The 22014-nt window shown below is 41.5% G+C and overlaps 1 protein-coding gene across 1 annotated transcript in view; it reads left to right on the top strand.

The window, feature by feature from the left end:
• The first annotated feature begins 14711 nt into the window (after window positions 1–14711).
• COL24A1 (collagen type XXIV alpha 1 chain) overlaps window positions 14712–22014 on the top strand; it is a 150840-nt gene continuing 143537 nt past the window's right edge. Inside the window, exons 1-2 of the mRNA XM_062003927.1 lie at window positions 14712–15001; window positions 20556–20617. Of these exons, the coding sequence (XP_061859911.1) occupies window positions 14712–15001; window positions 20556–20617 (352 nt within the window). The remainder of the gene's footprint in view (window positions 15002–20555; window positions 20618–22014) is intronic.

Below are 22014 nucleotides of genomic sequence, written 5' to 3'. Positions count from 1 at the left end.
CCATAAAATCTTATTGGAGTACCTGAAAAATCAAAGTAGTAGTACCTTTCCAGTAAATATTGGTACCTAGATGATATCTCAGATCTTCTCAAAGAAGCCGTTTCAACAGTGAGCATGTTCATGCTATTTCCTTCCCCACCTCATGGTTTCTTAGGGTTTTTTTCCCATTCCTGTCACAGGCACACCAATATTTCACCAAAACTGCTTGTGAATCTTCTTGCTCTGAAATATGCTCAGTTTTAGATGTTGTTCCATGACTCTTGATAATGTGTAGACAGCCATTGGTTCAGTCATGATGGCACAAAGAAGTAGTTAAGACTGCTTGGTTTTATTGAGGTTAAATCCAAAAACACAATTGGGAAACAAACACTGACCTTCACTCCTCTCATGGATATTTTCTGTTTATTGTAAATACTTGCACATGAATGTGTGAGAACCGTGAATTAGCTCTGCAGAACACAAGTTCAAACCTGGCCCTTGGAAACAATATCACAGACTGCAACTTTCTCCTTAAATATCTGTACAGGTGAAAGCAATGGGCAGATTTTTGCAGGCAGAAATAGCAGAGAAAAGAAGATGTGTTTCCTAGCTTGATTAAATTTCAAGTAAAACAGGATAATACTTTTCAGGATAGCTGCTTACAAGGAGCTGGAGCTGCTAATAAGTCTGCAGTTTTGAATTATTTTTACTGTCAGCTTAAGATGGGAGAATTCTATATGCAGTCCCTTGATTTGCATCTCCTATCTGAGCTGCTGCAGGGGTTTGCTGAAGGGTGCTGCAAGAGTCCAGGGACAGGCAGTACACATGAGGAGTGATGGTTGTCTGCCTTGGCTCCTTGCTTGGAGAGATAGCTGTGTACCCCCCAACAGCCTGTGCCTGGGGATGGCAAGGCAGGGGCAGCATGTGGTACCTCTGGCTCCACAGCATATCCAGGCTCCTTGCTGATGTATCAAAGCACACAGTTTTACTCTCCCACTGCCTATCCTAATCTATTTTGCAGTAGGCTTTTCTCTGGAAAGGAGTCTCTGAAACGAGCCAACTTAAACCTGGCCTTTCATTGTTGAAGCAAGGGACTCATTAATTTATCATGTTCATCCAAAACCAAAGCTTTCCTAACTGCTCTTTTTGAAGACTTGCAAAGTATGAGTGATATTTTTGACTATCATTCCAAAGTGTGGCTTGACTTCCTCTACTGAGAGACTAAAATTGATCCCCTATAACTTACTACTTTTGTAAGTACTTAAATTTTACTTATTTGCATATGAAATAGTATCCAGACAATGTAAGTTGACTGGTGGAAAAGCTTGTGATCTGCTGTGTCTATCTGACAGTGAATTCCTACTGTAGCACGCTGAGGACTGCACAGTCACAAGCTAAAATAAAACTGAAAATATGACAAAAGGGAAGCAGACCAAAATAAACCCCCAGTGTGAGATTTCATTACCTGTCATTGGGGAAAGCAATTCAAGCTTTTCATGTATTTGACTGAAACATTTTGTGACCTAAATTATACTGTGAACAAACTGCATAAAAGTAATTTAACAAATGTTGGAACATCTTGGGGGAAAAAAATAAAAAGCCAACCCACATAAGTACAAGGACAGTGTAAAGCCATTGTATGGTCTGTTATGGGAACCAACAAATGGAGAAAACTGGTTCTAACACTTAGAAAGCACCTTGGACAGCTGTAATCCAGCTGGCTAAGGTGACATATATACACATGCTGGCTTATGAAAGGGAGAAAAAGATTATCATTATTATTTTTTTCTCCCTAATATGGGGGATGGGAGGGTGGAGGGAGTTTAAATATTGTCATAGTTCCCTTTGAGTTAGTCACAGCATGCTTCAGCCTCTGAATGACACTACTGAACTTACATGCAACCTATCAATTTTTAGTAAAATTAGTACTTCTATAAATTACTTATTTTCCCCTTCTATTTTAAAACTACATATATAGTGCTATAGCCTAGTACCTTAAACTTTAAAATAGATGGGTGTGTAACAGTTTAAGAATTAAGGGAAAAATTTGCACATCATTAGAGTGTGAAAAAGATGAAGTCTGTGCTTGCATACAAACAGGAGGTTGTAGAATCATAGAATGGTAGGCTTGGAAGGGATCTTTAGAGATCATCTAGTCCAACCCCCCTGCAAAAGCAGGTTAACCTAAATCAGGTCGCATAGGAACATGTCCACGTGGGTCTTGAAGACATCCAGGGAAGGAGACTCCACACCTTTCCTTGGCAGCCTGTGCCAGGGCTCCTTCACCTAAACAGTGAAATAGTTTATTCTTATATTTAAATGGAACTTTTTGTGTTCCAGCTTCATCCCATCACCCCTTGTCCTGTTATCAAAGTACTTCAATAAGGCAATTGCATAAGGTCCACATAACTTACAACCAACATCACAACATGCAGCTATATGGCTGCTGTTTACATGTGTAGCACTGTTCGGCTCCCATAATTACCTCTGTGTGTTGTTCCACTTACAAGGAACACAGGAAAGATGAGCTGTTGATGAAAGCAGAATGCCAAATAAAAGGTTAAACAACATGGCTTAACAGCTTCATACAGCACAACAACCCCACACAATGCTTCAGGCTGGGGCACAGTGAGTGGAAAGCTGCTCAGAGGAAAAGGACCTTGGGGTGTCAATTGCCAACCTGCTAAACATGAGCCAGCAGTGTGGCCAGGAAGGCCAATGGCATCCTGGCTTATATCAGAAATAGCATGACCAGCAGGGCCAGGGATGTAGTTGTCCTTCTATACTTGGCAGTGCTGAAGCCACACCTTGAATGCTTGAATATTCTTATTGCAAGAAGGACATTGAGGTGCTGGAGCTTGTCCAAAGATGAGCAACAGAGCTGGTGGAGGGTCTGGAGAACAAGTGTGATGAGGAGCAGCTGAGGGAGCTGGGATAGTTTAGCCTGGAGAAGAGGAGGCTGAGGGAATACCTTATCACTCTATAATTGCCTGAAAAGAGGTTGTAGTGAGGTGGATGTCAATCTCTTCTACCAAGTAATAAATGATAGGAAAAGGCAAATAACTTCAAGTTGCACTGTGGAGATTTAGATTGGATGTTAGGAAAAATTGGTTCCCTGAAAAGGTTGTCAAGCATTGGAACAGACTGCCCAGGGAAGTGGTGAAGTCACATCCCTGGAGGGATGGTGTAGGTGAGTGGCTTAGGGACTCGGTTTAGTAGAGGCAGTGGTAGATTAACAGTTGGACTTGATCTTAAAAGCCCTTTCCAAACTAAATGAATCTATGATTCTATGAAATGGAGGGGAAAGAGAAGAAAGAGGCACAAGGTCCAAGCTCCATGCAGGAGAGGCAAGTTATAAAAGAATGAGGTTTGCAGTGATTCTTGGGACACGGTCAGGAGATGAAGCAGAGTTAAATGGGAAAACTAAACTTCCTATTATTAGACTATTCCTGGTTTTAAGAGCAGGAATATCATCAGGGTATAGCGTGTTTGCAATTCTTTCAGATGTGTGAACTCAGGCAGACAGTAACAAGCCTATGCTGTAGAGCCTAGTGTGGTGGTAGAAGATCAATCCAAACAATTGAGGGCTAAAACAGTTAAAATACAGCTGGTAGTGTTTGGGAGGATAATCTCTTCAGGTTTATCTCTTCAGATAATATCTTCAGAAAGAAAATAAACCAAATAAAAGTTGAAGTGCCACGATTCATCCAGCTCTTTGGATTTACAGCACTTGGAACTATGCAACAGACTAGGAAGGAAGGTCTCATGTTAAAGTCCATGCTACAGCACCATGGTAGAGAGAGAATACAAGTGTATGGTTACAAAAGGATGGTCTGCTAGGGTATATTTGTCTGATGTTACCACTGGGGAGAGTAGTTCCTGGGTGAGATGAAGAAATCACTGAATAAGGTGAATCAAGAACCACAGTGTTGCTGACAATGTCTAACTGAAGTCAGCAATTCAGAGGAGAGACTGACAGCACATCTGTCTCCAGTTCCCAGATTTACCTCAAGCTCTGAAGATGCCTCTGCACAATGGGCATTTCTGAGAGCAAGAAGGGATCTCAAAAAAACCCATATATGACTACTGTCAGTACTTTGTTGTGTTCTGCATGTGTTTGATACTTTGCTTAGAAATAATCAAGTGGTGTGGTGGGCTGGAGGACAAGGCAACTTCTTCACTGCACAGGCTTCCCTTTCAAACCAGCTCCTGTGGCTGCAGCTAGAAAACATTGAAGGTACCTGTATCATACATTTAGACCCTTAGAAAACCAAAATGGTTTGAATGATTTAAGGACTTTTTTCCCTGCATTACTCTTCTGGGAAATACAGGGAGGGAGGGTTAGTTAGTATTTTAGACTTCAGGAGGTAAATCAACAGAGGTGTGAATTCAGAGCTGTTGCTGTTTAATGGACTATAGTCATATGTTGCAGCATGTCTACAGGTCTCCCAAACTACAGACTAAACCCTTAAAGATTCCCTTACTACACATTATTTCTCTAAATATGAGACAGAAACATAATACAGTATTACCAAAGTAGATGATTCATTCAAATATGCTACTTAAAACATGCCAGGGACATTAGCTACAGCTCAGCCAAAATCTCCCTGTCTGAAATAAACATTGATCTGATGGACTCCTGCATTAATTTTTAAAACATAACAGCAGGGGGCAAGGAGGGCCAGGGGTTTTCACTGCAAACTAGTTGCTTACACAATAGCAAAGAGGTGTATTTTCAGCACTTGCTGTTCTTTTGCTAAATAATTCTCCCCAGAAGCTGTATTTACAACAGCAAAGTTCTGAAGAATTCCAAGATTTTTAAGGCTCCTCTTTCAGAATAATTCAGTTTTCAGTAAGTAGCCTGGAAAAACACATTGTGCTTTGCACAATGTGTGTAAGGTTGCAGAAATGTGTTCTTAGGGTAATGAGCTAAATTAACACCGGGCTTGTTTGAAATTTCAGCTGTATTGCAAGCACTTGGCCTGCAGGTAGCCCATTGCTTATTTTTTGCCCTCAGATTATGCAGTGATACTTACCCTATGTGCATATAGTATGCAATCTATCCCTAACCTCTGAATAAATCCTAGATATTTTGTCATCTGGCATACTTGTAAGTTCTTAACGTTTTTTATTACTTTGCTTACAACTAATTACTCTGGGTACAGCACAGTCTATTTCTATGCTTTGTAAACAGATTCTCTTTCAAGTGCTTTGTAGCATCATTTTCTTCAGCATCCTTATGGAAGATAATAAAATGAGGGAAACAGCTGGAGAGGCATAGGAAAGAATGGAAAATAAATACCTTAACATCAACAAGGAAGTCAGTGTCAGTGTTAGCAAATACTTCTCTGGTAACTATTCTGTTAAATTTAGAAATTGAGTAATATGTTACCTGCTGCTATGCAAAATGAAGATTTGCCTTTTTTTTCAATCTCATCAAACTGCCCAGTGAAGTAACTTCAGTGAGTAAAATCCCATAGCACAGAACAAGTAGATTTGATGCTACTAAGATCTTTCCCACTGCTTGATGATGGTCTGACAACAGTGATCAGTCCTTTTAGCAGTCCTGCAGGCACCAGCATTTCATCAAAAGGATCTTTAAGATATCTTTTTCTTAAATGAAATGCATGTCTTCATGGATTGTTTGTCTCCAGTTTTTGCATTGTAGGACAAGGGGATGTTTGCTTGAGTGTTGCTAGTACATATTTCTTCTAGTAATCAGTACAAAGCCCAAAAGTTCCCTATCCACAAAGTCTCTTCCAGCCTGCAAAGAGCAGAAAATGGTGTTGAGTGAAGGCATAGAGTTGCTGCTGGCTGTCAGAGGCATGTGTAAAATGTTCCTCTTCCCTGTGACCAAGTTCATAAAATCTGGAGTTCTTCCACAAACCCCATAGGTGTGTTTGACAGTTACTGGGGTTTGGCAAAGGTAAACTGGATCTGGTAGAGATACTGTCAAAAATGAAGGTTGTATTCATGTAAAGAGGTGTGTGACACTGAAATGTGGATTTGAAGGCTTTTGTGTCTTGGAAAATTTAACACCTTTTGCTTGTTTCTGTTCTCTCAGGAGTCTGCTTTGACAAACATGGTGGTCTGCCAATGCTACAAATCACCTGCCCAAAGTTTAACAGGAAGGCAGTTACAGGCAGCCTCATACTGCCCAGCTATCCCAGTGAATGGCAAAAAGTAAAATCTCAAACCAAAAATCCCCCTCCCAAACAAAAACCACCACCTGGCCCCATTCCTCAAAAAAACTACATGAAAAAATGTGCTTACAGAAGTAATCTTCAAGAATTTCATTAGCTTTTCAATACTGTCACTTCAAGAGTAATGCAAATCTTTTCAAAAGATCTGGGGGATACCTCTCCAACCTCTTAATGTGTTCATAAATCATAAGGATACTTTACATAAAGGTTATAGCTGCAGTTCTTTGTACAGGAATAAAATGAATTTTGTTGAAAATTTTTATTCAAATGCATTTTGTTCCAACAGACAAATAAGAATGCTGTTACAGTTACATGTGTAACCTTGAAACCCCTGCAAGTAAGCTATCAAGAGAGAATGCTTTACTTTGTAAAGAGCAGCTAGCTTACATGCTTTGGCTGTTCAATTTAAAGCCAAGTTAATCATCTGATAATCTTGAATGCTATTCTTCATATGCAGATTCTAATTTCCCAAGTACTTAAGACAAAGTTATCTTCAAACTATAAACCAAAACCAGAAGAAAATGGAGGTATTTTTTATTTAACTTTTTTTCTTTCACTGGTTTAGAGATGTCTCAGTCTTGGTCTGTATGAACCTCTATCTCTGCTGGATGGCTTCAGGAAACTTTAAACAGCCTCAGCAGCTTCTGAAGGGAGGTAAGAAGCATATGGCTGTGTCTGTGTTTCAAAATGGAGACTGAAGCAAGGTTTGGCATCTCCTGCTTCAAAAAATAATGACTAAAGTCTGTCATTGTTGAAGATGGTTGTGTCAGTCTGACGTCTCTCTTGCCTTGCCATAACAATTCACACAGGATGTGAGCCTCTCAAAATGCAGTCCTGCACTTGTGTCCAGGAGAGATGCTGCAGGTTTCACCCTTATGCTTCCCAGGGGTCCTGGGGTGCAATGTTTCTCTGTTTCTGGATCACCAGAAGGTTGGACTCTAAAAAATAAGCCAGCATCCTGTAATGACTCTAATGCACAATGGAAAGTTGCAAACAAAAGTTAATGCCGGTACTTCAACAAGTTCTGGAATTCTCAGCCTTGATGAGGTTTATTCATCAAACTGTTGTGTGTGTGTTTGAGTCAACATGGAGCACTTACTCATGGCATCTATTCAACTTTTGACTACATAGAAGCCAATATAGGTAACTAGAAGACTATGAGGTTTTCATGTCTCTTTGTAATAACAATAATTTAGGCACATCTGGCTTAATGAACTTTCAGATGTATTCATAGTTTTTCTTTAACTTTTTATCAATGTTTATATGAAAGTTTTATTCAGTTACTTTTTTTACATGAGTGAGAAGGAGGGAAACGTTGCTGTGAAAAAACTGTGCCTTGTGAGAAATTTAATTCTTTACTTTCCTGCAACAGTAGTTTTTGCTCACATATCTAATAACTTTTAAATAACTGAAGAACAGGATCAAAATTTCATCTCTAAAAATAAGGTGATGAGAGTTGTCTATTAAAAATACCATGCTATATTGGTGGTACAGCTGCAAGGGATTTACAAAAATTAATTATATTACTATTGTAAAAATATCAGCATTGAAGTTAGTGCCAATGTATTTTGGTCTTGGATTCCAAGTATTCATCTGTCTGGTATTTTCAGAAAAAGCAATCTACTTCAAGTCTATTTCTCTATAGAAATTTTTTCCTGACGTTATACATGTCTGATGTAGACTTCTTAATTTGGAAATTAAGTGATCATCATACAAAAATACCACGTTGCACTTGACAATATTTCTGTCTTTCCTCTCAAACTCAAAGATTCCAAGGAACCAAACAGCAATAAGCCCCATTGTTTTCCTTTATCGAGAGTCAGAGTACTGAAGAAACTGATGGTGACTTTTTGAAAAATAAAAGTGGGAAATAGTGCAGTTTCATTGATGTTAAGTACCTAAACAATCTGGAAACTTCTGTTTTTGTGAACATCAACAACAAACATTGCCAGGTTTAAATATTACTCTGTTATTCTGCATCATTAACAGTTCTGCTCTGTGTTAAGAGACTCGGGATATTTAAAACTGACTGGAGAGAATTGGTGGCAAGTTGGAGGAAACTTTCTGACATATCAGAGTAATCATTTATTGCTGATAGTTGAAATGACAATGTCAATATGGTCCAATTATTTTTTTGTGATTAAACTTCTCTCTTCCCAAAGATAGAATTCATAAGTATCCATAGTATTATGATTTTCCTTTCTCTTTCAAAGTTTGGGTAGGGAAAATTGAGTCCTTGTGGCTGCCTCAACTGTATCGTGTATCATTTTGAAGGTCACAAATCGGACTCTCGTGGAATTTTCTGCTTCTTTAATTGTGGAGAACATGCTGATGGGATTTTTTATTTTTCTTTTTAATGTGAGAAACAAGTCTTTATACTCCAAGGCAGAGATATAATGTGGTGTTAGCTACTGAGAATAATTAGCTCACCTCTCATGAGGTGAGAAAGTAGAGGACTGAGGCCTCTGCAAACTCTTCTTGCTGTTGCCAGAAGCTGATTTTCAGAAGGAAGCCAAAACTGTGTTTCAGTTACTGCAAAAGGAATACCTGGGAACACACTTTTTTGGCTGTAGTGCAGCACTGTGAAAACCTGCACAGACTGAGGGCTGGAAGTGGAGATGGTCAAGAAAGACTTTTCTAGGACTGATGAACTGTGGATTGAACACAGTTGTGGAGGAAAGAAAGGGAACATCTTTAAAAAGGTCCTAATGCAGAGTTCTCTGTGGCTTGGGAATGAAATACTTCTCAGATGACTACATTGGTTCTTCCAGATGTGTGAGCAATTTTTAGTGCCTATGAGATTCTGCTAGTGGGCTGAGAGCACCATATGAGTGTGGACAGCTTCACTCCAAATGAGCTCCATTTTTATTGGTTTGCAGAGTGGTTTTCAGGAAATACCTGCAGAAAGATGTCCTTTAAGATGTCTCTAAGGGTTTTTTGATCTATCCTTGCAACGTGGAAGGGTGCTAGGGAGCACTACTGAGAAAGTTAAGTTAGTGTCCTTGGATGCTACGAGCTAGAGACTTTTTTTTTTCACACAGGACAACCATAGCTTTTATTTTTTTGCAAAAATGGGCTTTTGTTTCCTTTTACTCATGGACATAGGGCAAGTTTTATACAATGAGAGAGAACCAAGACCTTTTAAGAAGGGTTCCTGCCATAGGCAGGAGGCTTTGAGGAGACTTGCTCAGGTAGTCCAGGTGCAGGGGATCCCATTGAGGTTGTTGAATGCCAGTGGCAGGAGGTCACAGCCACCACCCTGGTGGAGGAACACCCCTTTAACACCCACTGAGGCCTGTCTTGCTCAGGTATCTCTCTCAGTACACCTTGGTAGAGGTTGGTAATTTGGTTCTAGATTCTTAGTTATATTTATGAACTTCATCTACAAGGGTGTCTTCAGTTCAATGAGTATCCCAGAAAATACTTCATGCCCTATACACCTTCCTGTGTGTGTGTCTCCACTTCTTGCCTGGATGGCAAAACACTCCATTAATGATGGGATAAAATGAAGTAAAAATGAAAGTCATTGGGTTTTCTCTAGCTCCTTCTCTGTGTGTTGGGTTTTTTTTCTTTCACCACTTGTTCTTAGGCTCCAGAGCCCCTCTTTGAGATGAAAATTTATCATACTTCTCTCTTGGCAGCTTGGCCTATTTGGTAATTGAAGTCGGTTTGTTTGGTGAGCTGTTCCCATGGTTCCCATGTTGCACTCATCCTTGCTCTCTTATTTTCCATTCCCTTATTACTTTCTTAATAACTGCTTCTAAGGCTTCTCTTTATATTTTCTTGTGTGTTTGGCTAGGCTTCTCTGCCTTCTTGGTATGGCATATGGTGTGCCATCACTGGAACAAGATGTCACAGCTTTTCAGCTGCTGAGCGTGGGCTTTGCTTCAGTCACCCGTTTCATCCCTCTTGACAAGCATTTTTACTCAGATCTATGGTGAGTGCCTCCTATGGCAGTGACTTTTTAAAATGGATGATACCTGCTTTTGTAAACAATTCCAAGTAGCTTGGCTTCAGTGAGACACCTTTCTCTGCTGGAGTTGATGGAACCTTGTGGTCTGGAGCCTCTAATCTGTCTTGTGGTTAACTGAGTTTCTCTTCTGTTTCTTGGTCCTGGCTGGATATATTTCCCATGTTTGCTTTAACTAAGCATCTTAAGGAATCTTAGTCTATACAGTCATTTGTGGCTTGGCTTTTTTGTCAGTTCTGACTCTGTCGTGATGGTGTTTTGCTCTGTGTGCCAAGACTTCTCAAGTTTGGTCCTCTCTACCCACAATATCTCTCCTTTCCTCTTTCAGCCTCTTTCCCTCACAGGTTTTTGTGTGTTGGTCTTGTAAGGCAGAAAAATCCTCTCCACTCAGGATTCTTCAGAATGTAAATTTGTTAATTATCTCCTTAGTTTGCAAGCAGAAAATTAGAAGGGAGAGGATTAATCTAGAAAGTCATCAACTGTGCTCTTCAAAGGCATTTCCAGGTTTTTTTTGGCATCTTCAAAATATTGCTTCTCACCAATTCCTTCTATCAGAAGGTAGCAGGCACAATTAGAGAGAGAAGGCAGGCACAGTGCTCATGACAATTTCTTTCTACAGAGAATAGATGTGTCCTCATGGTTTCAGACCTGGAGTGCTCCTTTCTTCAGTTTTAGCCTCTTGTTGTTGAAGACATGCTGTAATCCTTTCCATTCCTTGTATTTCTTAATCGTATTTGATAGCTTGGTAACTTCCCTTAACCAGAGCACTGTGGTGAACTTTTTTTGGCTGCCACAGAGAGAACTCTAAATAATTTTGCTGAACTAGGTTCCAGCAGTTTTGGTACGTAGCCTAACACCATATATTGTGGTGTGCATGGAAAAATCAGTTCTCCAAAGGGAACCCAATAGCAGCGTGGATCTTCTGCCAAAAATTCCTAATTCTGGGATTGTACCAGGAAACTTGTGTGGGTCCTGTTCTGCTCCTACCCAAGTCAAAGGCAAAGCTTCTACAGACTGTGGTGAGAGTACAGGCTCCAACAGTCAGTCCTCACTTTGCCATCTCAGGCATTTGCCTTCAAACTCTTATTTGGTTTTTTCTTTGGTTTTAGGATCTGGTAATATATTGATCATTGTGCTTTCTTGTACACTTTTAGAAGGAGTTACCAAGAGGAATCATTTTCCTTGCCTCTTACACTGTTAAAGAGTAGCTCCTGCTATGTGCCCCAAAGCATGGCTGGAACTCGGCAGCTTGTAATCTAGAGTGACAGATGAGCAAGTCAGATCACGAAAGGAGGAAAAAATACTGATGGAAAAGGAGAAAACAAATAGAAGACGAGCTTGTAATCATGTCAGAAAGGCAAGAAGTAACATCTCAAAAGAATGAATTTTGTATCTCAGTAATCCTGTGGTTTACTTGGAGAGATAAGAGGAATCAGAGAGAGGCTGTGGTCAAGCAGGAGATAGTAGACATGGAAAAATGCAATCTTGGGACATTCACTATAGGAAATGAAACTCCAGCAACACTCTTGCAATGAGTGCTAGCAAGTTTGGAGTGTAACCATGTCTTTTGGGGTATTTAAGTATACAAATGGCTATATATAGTTCTGGAAATAAACACATGTAATCTGATAGCTTTAAACATCCCAAGTTTTGCTTGTTAGGCTGTAGGAACACTTGCAAGAGGCAAGTGTAAGAATAAAACTGATAGTGATTTTTGCCATGAAGCTTAGAAGAGATTTGAAGTTAATTGAAAACACAGGGTGATGGGCGACAGGGTTAGGGACTGCTGGGCTGTTTCCAGCAGTGTCACATGCTCACTGTCTGATGTCAGGGAACTCATTCAATTTCTTTGTGTCTTTTCTTTTGCATTAGATGGTGCTCATTTCTTCCAGTTAAGAGCTTCAGTAGCTCTGAAGGGTGTTAATGTCAAAAGAAAGCAACTAAGCTGCAGAGTAAGTGCAAAAGCTGTCAGGCAGAGAGACAGAAGAGAGAGAACAAGGAGGTTTTGCTCATGCCTTCCCAATCCATTTGTGGTGAGGAAATTGAAGGGCACAGGTAATCTTTCCCGTGGCCCATGCCTCTCTGAGCAGCCCCTGGACTGTTTACATGAGAATAGCCAAAGGACCCTGCTCAAATAGCCCAAAGGCAGAATTCAAACCACAGCAGGGGCTCTAACAAGGACCTAAACAGCAAAGCAACAAATGGCAGTAAAATACCTTACTTTGTGAACTTCAGTTTGTAGTTTGAACACAGAAAACTGTACATTCCCATTCTTTTTAAACTTTACAATGCTTAAAGTCTCTGCATAATCAGAGTTAGCAAAGCTTTATTCACACCCTGTATGTGTAGCTGGCAAGAATCTCAAATTCTGTCACTTTGGTGCAAATACTGCTAGAAAGGGAGATCTTGACATGTCTCTAGCCTATCTCACCATGTGAAATGAGGGCAGGATTTACCCAGGGTAACTCTCAGGGCAGAATTCTTTCTATAATAGCCCTAATGCCGATGCTACAGGGTTAATAAGTCAATGACATGTCTAGTGCATACGTGACATCTTATTTAAGGGACTGATAGATTTCATGGGATGACATCAAATCATTCCAATGCATATTGTACACCGTTCATCTTAATGCTAATAAACAAAAACTAAATTAAATACAACACCACAGCTGTTGGAAGCTGTTCAAGCATGGTTTAAAACAGAAATTCTGTCAAAGACTATTGCAGAAGTGTTCCAACACCTTCCTGGGCAGACACCAGGTTCTCTTTCATGAACAAATACATTTTTGCTGTCACTGGTGCAAGGTACAGAGAAAAGAAGGCAAAATGTTGTTGGCTTTTGCTTTTGGCTCTCAAAAAGTGAAGTAAATAGGAAATCCCATGGTAGCCAGTGAAACCAAATCATTCTGCCTCCCCCCTACTGTCATCATTTTTCTGCCTCTTCACAGCTACTTGGATCACCCAGAAAAGTAATTTTCAGCTGAGTGGAGCATCCTTGGTGGTAACAGTTACAAATTATTGTCTTGTACAATGTCTCTTTGTGCCTTATCACTTCTCTTGTTTTCTGCTATTCGGGAATGTTCGGTTTTGTTTGATGTCACCTTTCCCATCTTACCTTCAACCTGAAGGTCTTTGCTGCAGATCTGATGTGAAATGTTCCTCCTTGTAACACACAGCAAGAGCCATATACCACAATCCTAACTCACAGCAAATTTCTGCATAGGTCAGTGGAAGTTTTTCCTAATTGAGGCTCCAGGATCTGAGCACTGGTTTATTGTAAAACGCTGTAAGGTCTTTAATCGTTTAACTCTACCTTGTTTGTTTTGAGTGATGATTTTCATAAAAATGTTTCATGGGATAAAATTACAGTAGCCTGTGTTACTGGGATAAAGTAAAGAAAATTGGAAATGAAAGGTAGAAAAACCTTTGTCTCTTTAGGAAGAAGATAGCCTATGGTGTCATATTTCTTCTGGCACTGCAATGCTATCAAGTTACATCTCCTCTTCAAACATTTTTCCAGAGGGAAGGTTGCTGGACCCTACTACAGTTATACTCACGATGCAAAACCTCCAGTACAGTCGGCTTTTTCTCTTTATACCATTTCATCATCTCCCTTTCCCCTTCCTCCGTCCCCACTTCTTGATTTAACTTGCAGCCTCCTGCCCAGCTGAAGCCCAAAGCGATTCGAAGGCTGTCCTCGCCCTTTGGGTGCGCTGAACTGCATCACCTGCCCGCTCACCTCTTTCCTTCCCCACGGCTGCCAGCCGGCCCGGGCGCACCTGGGACCTCAGCGCCTCGCTCCCTGCCCCGACGCGGCCGGCGCTTGGCTGGGCTCCGCGCGGCTCTGCGCGCCGGGGGCCGCGGCGGGTCCGGCTGCCATCTCGGCTCCGCGCCGGGGGCAGCCCGCGCGGGACAGCGCGCACCATGCGCGGCAGCGGCCCGGCCCGCCCCGGGGGCCGCGTCTGCTGATGTAATGGGCGGGCAGCCCGCGCTGAAACCCAACACCGCGGCCGGCGGGAGGGCCGGTGCCGGGGCGGGCGGCTGCAGCGCCGCTCCCCGCGGGCAGCCGCGGGGCTCCCCCCGCCGTCCGGCCCCCGGCGCCCCCCCCCCCCCATCCATCCATCCATCCATCCTCCCGCCCGCCCCCGCGGGCCGTACGCGAGCCGCCCTCGGGCTGTGCGGAGCTCGGCGGGGTTTCATGGACAGGACCTGACCCGGCGGCGGCGCGGCGCTCGGCTCCGGCTTTCCCTCGGATCTCCGCTGCCCGGGCAAATGCATACAAATGCATTTGGGAGCCGAGAGGACAAGGCGAGGACGCATCTCTCCCGCGGCACAAACGTAAGCGGGAGCCGGGGAGGCGTGACGGGGGGCCCCGCTGCCCCGGCTGGCGGCCACCGCTCCGCACTCGCCGGGGTTTCGGCCGCGAGGCTGCAGCGCGGACGGGCTGGGGACCAGGGGCGAGCTGCGGCTCCGGGGGGCAGAGGCCAGTGGCTCCAGTGGGCTGTTCCCCCGCGCTCCAGCCGTAACTCCGTGAGGTCCCGGCTGCTCCCGGAGGACGGATGAGGGCAGCGGGGTGCTGGCTCTACAGACGGAGCCCGCCGCTGCTGCTGCTTGTGCATCTCCCTTGTCTCTGTTCTCCCGCTGTCTTGCTTTCCTGGACGTTCCCGGTCTCGTCCCGCACCATCGTTCGCTGCTTCCCCAGTCCAAACTCGTGCCCCGGCAGCAGCCTGGCTCCGGGAGGCTCGGCCCGGGGAAGGTCACACTGGCATGTGGCCTGGGAGCCAGTGCAGACCCGCTCCCAGAGGGGAGAACGGGGATCCAGGGGCAGGATGTGCCTCTGCACTCACAAGTAACCCGCCTGTTCGTCCTTCCCTTGGACACCTGGCTGCTAAAACACAGCAAAGCAAAACCTGCAGATTTTACCTTTAAGAGCTGACACTAGTAACAGGGATGACTAGGTGAGGAGCCCTGTATTTATGTGTCTACAATAAGATGAGATATTTCTAATGCATCATTATCTGCAATGCAGGGTAGAGCTCCTCTCTCTATAAATTGTCTAAAAGCAGCTCAGGCAAGATGATTGTGACCTGTTGATAGCTGTAAAGATATTGTACAGGTTACTATTGCTTATTTTATTCTGACTGTGTTTTAAATTAAGATTAGCAAGAGCTCTAGCTGAAACAGAGAAGGATTTGTCTTGTATTGTGGTGTGGATTATGCTGTTAGAGTGTGCCTGGTTATAATCTGGGTATGCTTGAGTGCTTATGAGCAGTTACATGGCTGCTCATAAGGGCTGAAGGCAGCCCTCCTGGGAGATGTGTGGCTAATAGCTAAGTCTGTGGGGCTTCTTCAGGAACTGAGTGCAATTTAAAAAAGGTTTTGTTTGGTATCTATAAAGGAATATTACTGATAGGGACATATTTACTACAGTAGCAAAGATGTAGTTTACCTGAATTTAACTTAAATCAGAGGTTTCTTCAGAATGTACATTTATATGCCTGTTAACCTAACTGAGTTGAGAGAAAGCAACTTGGTTGCTTGCCTGTGTTAAGAAACTAGATTTCTTGGCAAAAGGGTCAAGTTTCCTCAGCACATATCAAACCAGTTAGTCCCTTGCAACTTAAACCACCTTTTTGTGGAAATGCCATTAGGTCAGACCTGCTACTTGTACAGGGATGTCTCTGCATGTTAAATAACTACAACTCCAACAGCCACATGACTCCTAAATCTCTCACCAAGTTGTTGATGGAATATTTCATCTCAAAACATGGACAACTGTTTGTTACTCTTGTCTCTTGTAAGCATTGTGTTGTAGAACCCTTGAAGAGTAACCTACAAAATGTGCAGAGACAAGCCCCCAAAGAAGATGGTATTTCACAGGAGTAGGGATTTGAGCTGTATGCTTTTGCCTCAATACAGAGGAAAACAGTATGCACTATCTAGCCACTAGAACTAGTGTAAGAAATCAGGGACGTACTTACAAAGCAATTTGAAGTTCACATATTTTCATTAATTTTTCTCCTTTTAGAAGTATTAAGAGTTGACTTATGTGTCTCTGTTTCCCTTATTCAGATTGTGAACTTGCATCAATGGATTTGGGAGCTTCCTCCTCCCTGTTTAGGTGTACAAGTGGCATCCCTGCCCAAAGAGCATTCATCTGTCACCTAGGAGAGGCTTTGGAGGCCACACTGATAGAAGGATTCTTAAAACTTGGGAAGCAGCATTGGGCCTGCTGGCTAATTTCATTATAGCAGCAAAGGAAGATATTTTTCTTTTCAGATCTTGAAAGACAAGGTTTTTAACAGTTTGGGGTCTTTGAGATGCCTAGGGCATCTCTGTTAACCTGTTGCTATTACCTTTCTCAAAGCTCTTCTCAGGCTTGATGGACACAAACTTGTCCATTCTCAGCAGTCCTCAGAAGAGATTCAGTGAAGCAATGCACATAGGGCAGGTGTTTAAACCATAGTCACTAATGAGTGCAGGGTTGAATGAATCTGTGCCAGCTACACTGGAAACAGGTTGTCCTGTCTTCTCTAGCAGCCAGCTAGTGGTATTTCTTCCTTCAGACTTGAGGTTTAGGAAACTAATGTGAAGAGGATACTGCTGTCCATAGACCGAACATGAGTTCTTTATGCTGCTGAGCAGTCTTCAGAGGGTGGAGTTTTTCATGGTTGCTTCCCACAGCTTGCTTTGAATCTTGTCAGTTTCCTCACCCATCCTAAGTGGGGGAAAGAAATAAACATGGGTAGTCGCTGTCCAGCCATAAACAGTGATAAACAGCCACAAGATGTCAAAGACAATCAGGAAGATAATCTCTATTTTAAGTGGTAGAATAGCTCAACCACATTTGATAATGCCTTCCTCCAAACAATCATATAGTTGCCCTCAGCTTGTGCTTGCATGTAGAATAGAATGAAAAGGCAGGAGGAGGGGAGTAAGCTCAAGAGATTCCTAGAGTCTAGGACAGGATACAGCCAAGGGGTATTGCAACAGCTTCATGTGTGATGTTAAATAGGGAGAAATAGCCAGCATCTAGGTCAACTGGAGTCTGCCACATGCTTTGGCATTTTTCTGTTGTCATGAGCCACGGGCTCAGCTCAGGCATGCTGTCCAGGGCTTCCTCATGCTGCTTGCTTTGCTCCTTGCAGCTATGGCACACAACAGATCAAGCCATGTAACACAGCAGACAATGGTGGCTTAGGGGCAGTGCTGGTATGAGACTAAAGCCTGAGATATGGCTTCTCTACAGCTTAAAAGCCACAAATACATAGAGCAGTGATCTTGACCAAGAAGGGAGGGTTTGCATGAATGGATTCTCTCAGAAAGGCAGTATTTTGGTTTTTCATCTTCAGCTGTGGAGAGTTTCTTTGTACAACTTCATTTTACATTGTACATGGTTTTATTTACAGAAGGTTTTACTTTACAGAGGACCTCCAGCCCTGTGGTTGTCTCTGGTCCCTGGTTTTTCTCTTAGTTGATCACTCATCTGTTCTTGACATTAGCTGGAGAGCACTATGTAAGCCAAACATTTGTCTTTACCTCTCACTAAATGTTTCAGTAGATCTAGTTACATCTGTGTAATTTACAGCCCTGGGAGAATTTTGGAATTTCTTGCCTTCCTACAACATTTGCTGGGAGGTGACAGAGGCAGATACCTGACACACAGCTTGTCTTGGCCTGATGTTGTGGAAGAGGCTGTTGTAATTGTATTTTGGGCACTGGGGTTGTTTGGAGTTAACAAAAATGTTTTATGCCATTTTGAAAGTCCATCTTATGCCCCTGTAAGTCAAATAATTAAATAAAGAGTGGTTCTGAGTTTTAGCTGATAGGAAGAATTTCCACACATTGAGCTATAACACAGCTCTCTCCTCTCACGGAGCTTCTTGTTACATCAAAAGATGATGTGTTTGTATGCCACAGAAACTATCAGCTGCTGTTTAGAAAACAGTCAATATTAAGTCTTTTGCAGTAAAAATTTCATGGCTGTAGCAGGAGAAAGCCTGAAGAGAGAAATAGCTAGAGACTGGAGTGATTAATTAACAAATATGCCCTTACAAACATGTTGAGATTTGTAAGGTGTTTCCACCCTATTCCCCTTCTGTGATCAGAACTAGAGCAGTGATGCATATTTCTGTATATCCTATACATCCTGTGCATTTTCTTCTAAAAACCATGACATATCTACATTGGCAATACCAATGACATATCACCTTAAATTATTAATGCATTCTGATTGCTGAAACTTAAGCTGTTGCAGTATGCAGGTCCACATGTAGGTGTATAAGCAATAGACTCATTTTCAGGTAAAGCACTTGTTTAAATGGGATTTCAAGTTACATGGGGCAAGGTGATAGAAGTTTTATAAAATTAGACTAAACATTTTTCCTGCTACAACTGAAGAGTTTCCTGCAGCATTCTTCAAAACATCTGCTCAAAGTTTTCAAAGCAAATAAGTGGGATAGATCTTTGACAGAATTAAGTCTATTAGTTATACACCTACATGTGGACCTGCATACTGTGACAACTTAAGTTTCAGCAATCAGAACATGTTAATAATTGAATAATAACTGCTGGAGAGTAGATGGTGGTGACTAGTGCACTTTTAAAATTAGTATCTGACCAAAACAGCTGTGAGGAATGGGAATTGGTTGGATCTATAATGCTTCCTTTTTCCTCCCAGCAGTTGCCACGGGTGTTTTTCCTCAGGAACTGGAGTTGGACTTTGTTTGGGGCTGGGTTTGGTGAGAGGGCTTGAGGAAGACCCTGCTGCCTGAGTTGGATTGGGGAGAAAGGGGGGCTGCAAAAAGCAGTAGCACTTGCTGGGAAGTACCTGCTTCCACTAAGAGGGGCTTGGTTTGAAAACTATGGTGAAACTCCACAGTAAAGCTAAGTGGGAGGAGACTAAGTAATTAAAGCCATCCTGTGCTAGACCAATGAATTCTGACTTTTTTTTTTTACCAAGAAAGTTGATAAAACCAGATATTTGCTCTGTGAACTTCATACACCTGGATGTTTCTGAAATGTTTGAACTGCAAACCCTTGAAAGGAAAACTAGGATTTTTCACTAAATACTGCATGTGTATGCATACATGTATACAAAAATATTTAAATCATAGCACAATTTCTTGTCCTTGTAGCATTACTAATTCTTGGTTTATGCATAGGTTATCCTATGAGCTGAAGGCAACCTGGCATTGAACACTCAGTGGAAAGAACTTGTCTGTTATTGCTGTTTAAACCATGTATTCCTGTATAAAGTGGTAGGGCTTCCTTCCTGCACTTGTTTTGCTGTGCAAACCCGACTAATTAGCTGACAAAGTTACATCACATGACGTTACAGATGAATAGTTGAACCTGTGATACTTTCAGCTGCTTATTCCAGACATTCAAGTGCCCTCTGGAATGGTCCTGCAAACACTTGTAGTTGATATGGCATTTAATGTTATGAAAAATCAATGAGGTTATATAAGTTAATGATCAAGACAATTGAGTGAGTTGAGTAGTTAGTATCAGAATTGCATTTCTAATATGTTAGAAATGGTTTTGTAAATAGAACTAGAATAAATAAATACAGGTTATGATAATTGTTACATATGCCTGTTCCTGGGCCTGGGTGTTCAACAAATACATTTCTAATCATATAATTAGATTCAGTCACTGATACGGGTGTGATTAGATGTTAATATGATAATCAAGTAAAAAACAGCAGACAGTCTGGTTTCAACCATAGTTAAAAAATACTTTTTGCCTAACACTTTTCATTTAAAGCAAATTTTGAGCTTATGACATTATTTATGTTTGTTGCTATCAGTGAGCTTGTGATACCTGTTGTTATTGTGCCCTTCTATCTGAGCATGAAGTTTTAAGTCAAAATGTGATGGGCTTTCTTTAATTTTGAAGAACATGTCTTGTTTGCAACATGAAAAAAATTCAAAGAGGAACAAAATTGTGACACATTTTTGTTTATGGTAAAATGATGTGGTATGGTGACAAGACTTGATAGCAAGTGCAAAGTAATCTTTACAGGCATGAACTTGTTTGTGTTACAGTTTCTTTACCGTTACATTTTTTTACCAGGAAGAAATTTACTCTTAGTGGCATTTAAGAAAATATAAAATATAAGCTTACTTAAGAAAATATAAACCAGATGCACTTACTTTATTAATAAAGGCTGGTGTAAAGTATATATACTATATATGAAGGCACACATAATCCTTGATCTTTGTGTAAAATGCCTTCAGCATCAGTGGAAAGTTGTACAATGTGATGGCTTTGAATCAGAACTTGCTGAAGTCAATGGTATCCTGCCATCAACTTTGGATGTTGAACCGAGCTTCTAATTTCTGAGAGTTGTGAAACTAGAGACGTTTTCTCACAAGTTCTTTTCTGTCTTTCTCTTTTAGGAAAACACTCCTTTTTATTGCAATATGTATAGCTGTGGGTGTTGCACAAGTACCAAATCAAGGTGAGAACTCTTTTCTTATAGCAGGACGTTTGTATAATCTGTTACTAGATGAAAAGAGCTGATGGCTGTTGTTATTAGTGACTTGAGGTTCATTTCCTTCATAGTAACTTAAAGAAAATACTGGCTACAGCATAATGAGAGCAAAAGTTTAAAGTAACCAGTTTAGAAAAGATGACCTTTTGAAAATTACTCAGATTTTCTGTCTCTGAAATTGCTTACATAATTAAGCAAGTTCTTCATAAAAGAGAAGCCTTGTACAATGAAAAGGCTTTAATTGTGTCTTCACTGCAAGTGGGTGTCCTTGGGGGTGGCAAGCTATGACTGAGTTACCTTTGCACTTAGGGCTGTGCAAGCTAACCACTGCATATAATAAAGGCTTAGTCTAGGCTGGCATCATTATAGCAAAGAGCAAAATTGTGTATTCATTTGGTTTTGCATTCAGATGCAGCTGTTAGTGAGGAAATAGAGTTGTCTTGTTTTTAGGTTTTTTAAAATCTGCCAGCTGTTGTAACTGCACCAGATGTGCAGTTTGCAGTAGAGACTGCTGTGGGAATATTAATGTCCCAAAGTGGTGGATGCTAACAAGGCATTTAGTCATTTCTTATCTGCCAGAAGAGTGGCAGCATCAGTTCTCTGCCACTTTCCTTCACTGTACAGGTGAAGCAAGAAAATAGATCATCTTTGGCTGGTAAGTATGTTAACTGTGAATACTCAGCTGAACACCAACAGCTGGGTTGCATAGTTAAGACAAGACTCATTCCTGATAACGTTTTGCTAGAGACCCATGGGATATTTCAGCAGCCTCCCACCATTTTTCTCACCAGTGCCTTTTTCCTTCTCATCATTCCCTGCAACTGACAAAGCTCAGGTTATCCTTTAGTTATGGGTTAGTTTGTTTGGTTATTTTTCTTCATGTTCTCTTTGTAGTTTTGCCTTCCATGAGTTGCTCATTGCTTGCCTGGTAAGATTGTTGGTTTTTCATGCTTATCTCACTGTGGCACATATGCTTTTGTGGTGATGGGATGGTGCATTGAACCTTGATGCAACTTTCTGCCCGTTGGGTGAATTTGATCCTTCATGCACTTTATTTGCACAGCATGTCAACAAGGTTGCAGAAAGCAGTTCAGAGACCAGTAGGCTGAAATTTCCTCAAAAAAGAGCAACTCAAGTGTACCCTCCATTCTCAGTATATGAGTTGCAAAGCTAGCATTACTCTATTTGCAGTGCTTAGAGTTTGTTCAGGGATGGGGATTATCTGCCCTTCAAGAATATGTTAACACTTAAGTTGTTGTTATAACTTTCTTGGCAGTTGTATTTTGAAAATATGATTCTATGAAAAAAAGTGTTCTGCCAAATATGAAGATCCTTGCTAGAGTAATTAATTAACATTGTTTCTC

Source organism: Colius striatus, chromosome 10, assembly GCF_028858725.1.
Source record: "Colius striatus isolate bColStr4 chromosome 10, bColStr4.1.hap1, whole genome shotgun sequence".
In the NCBI taxonomy this organism is placed as follows: domain Eukaryota; kingdom Metazoa; phylum Chordata; class Aves; order Coliiformes; family Coliidae; genus Colius; species Colius striatus.
Note: the sequence above shows the minus strand (reverse complement) of the source record. Positions and strands in the feature narration are given on the sequence as shown.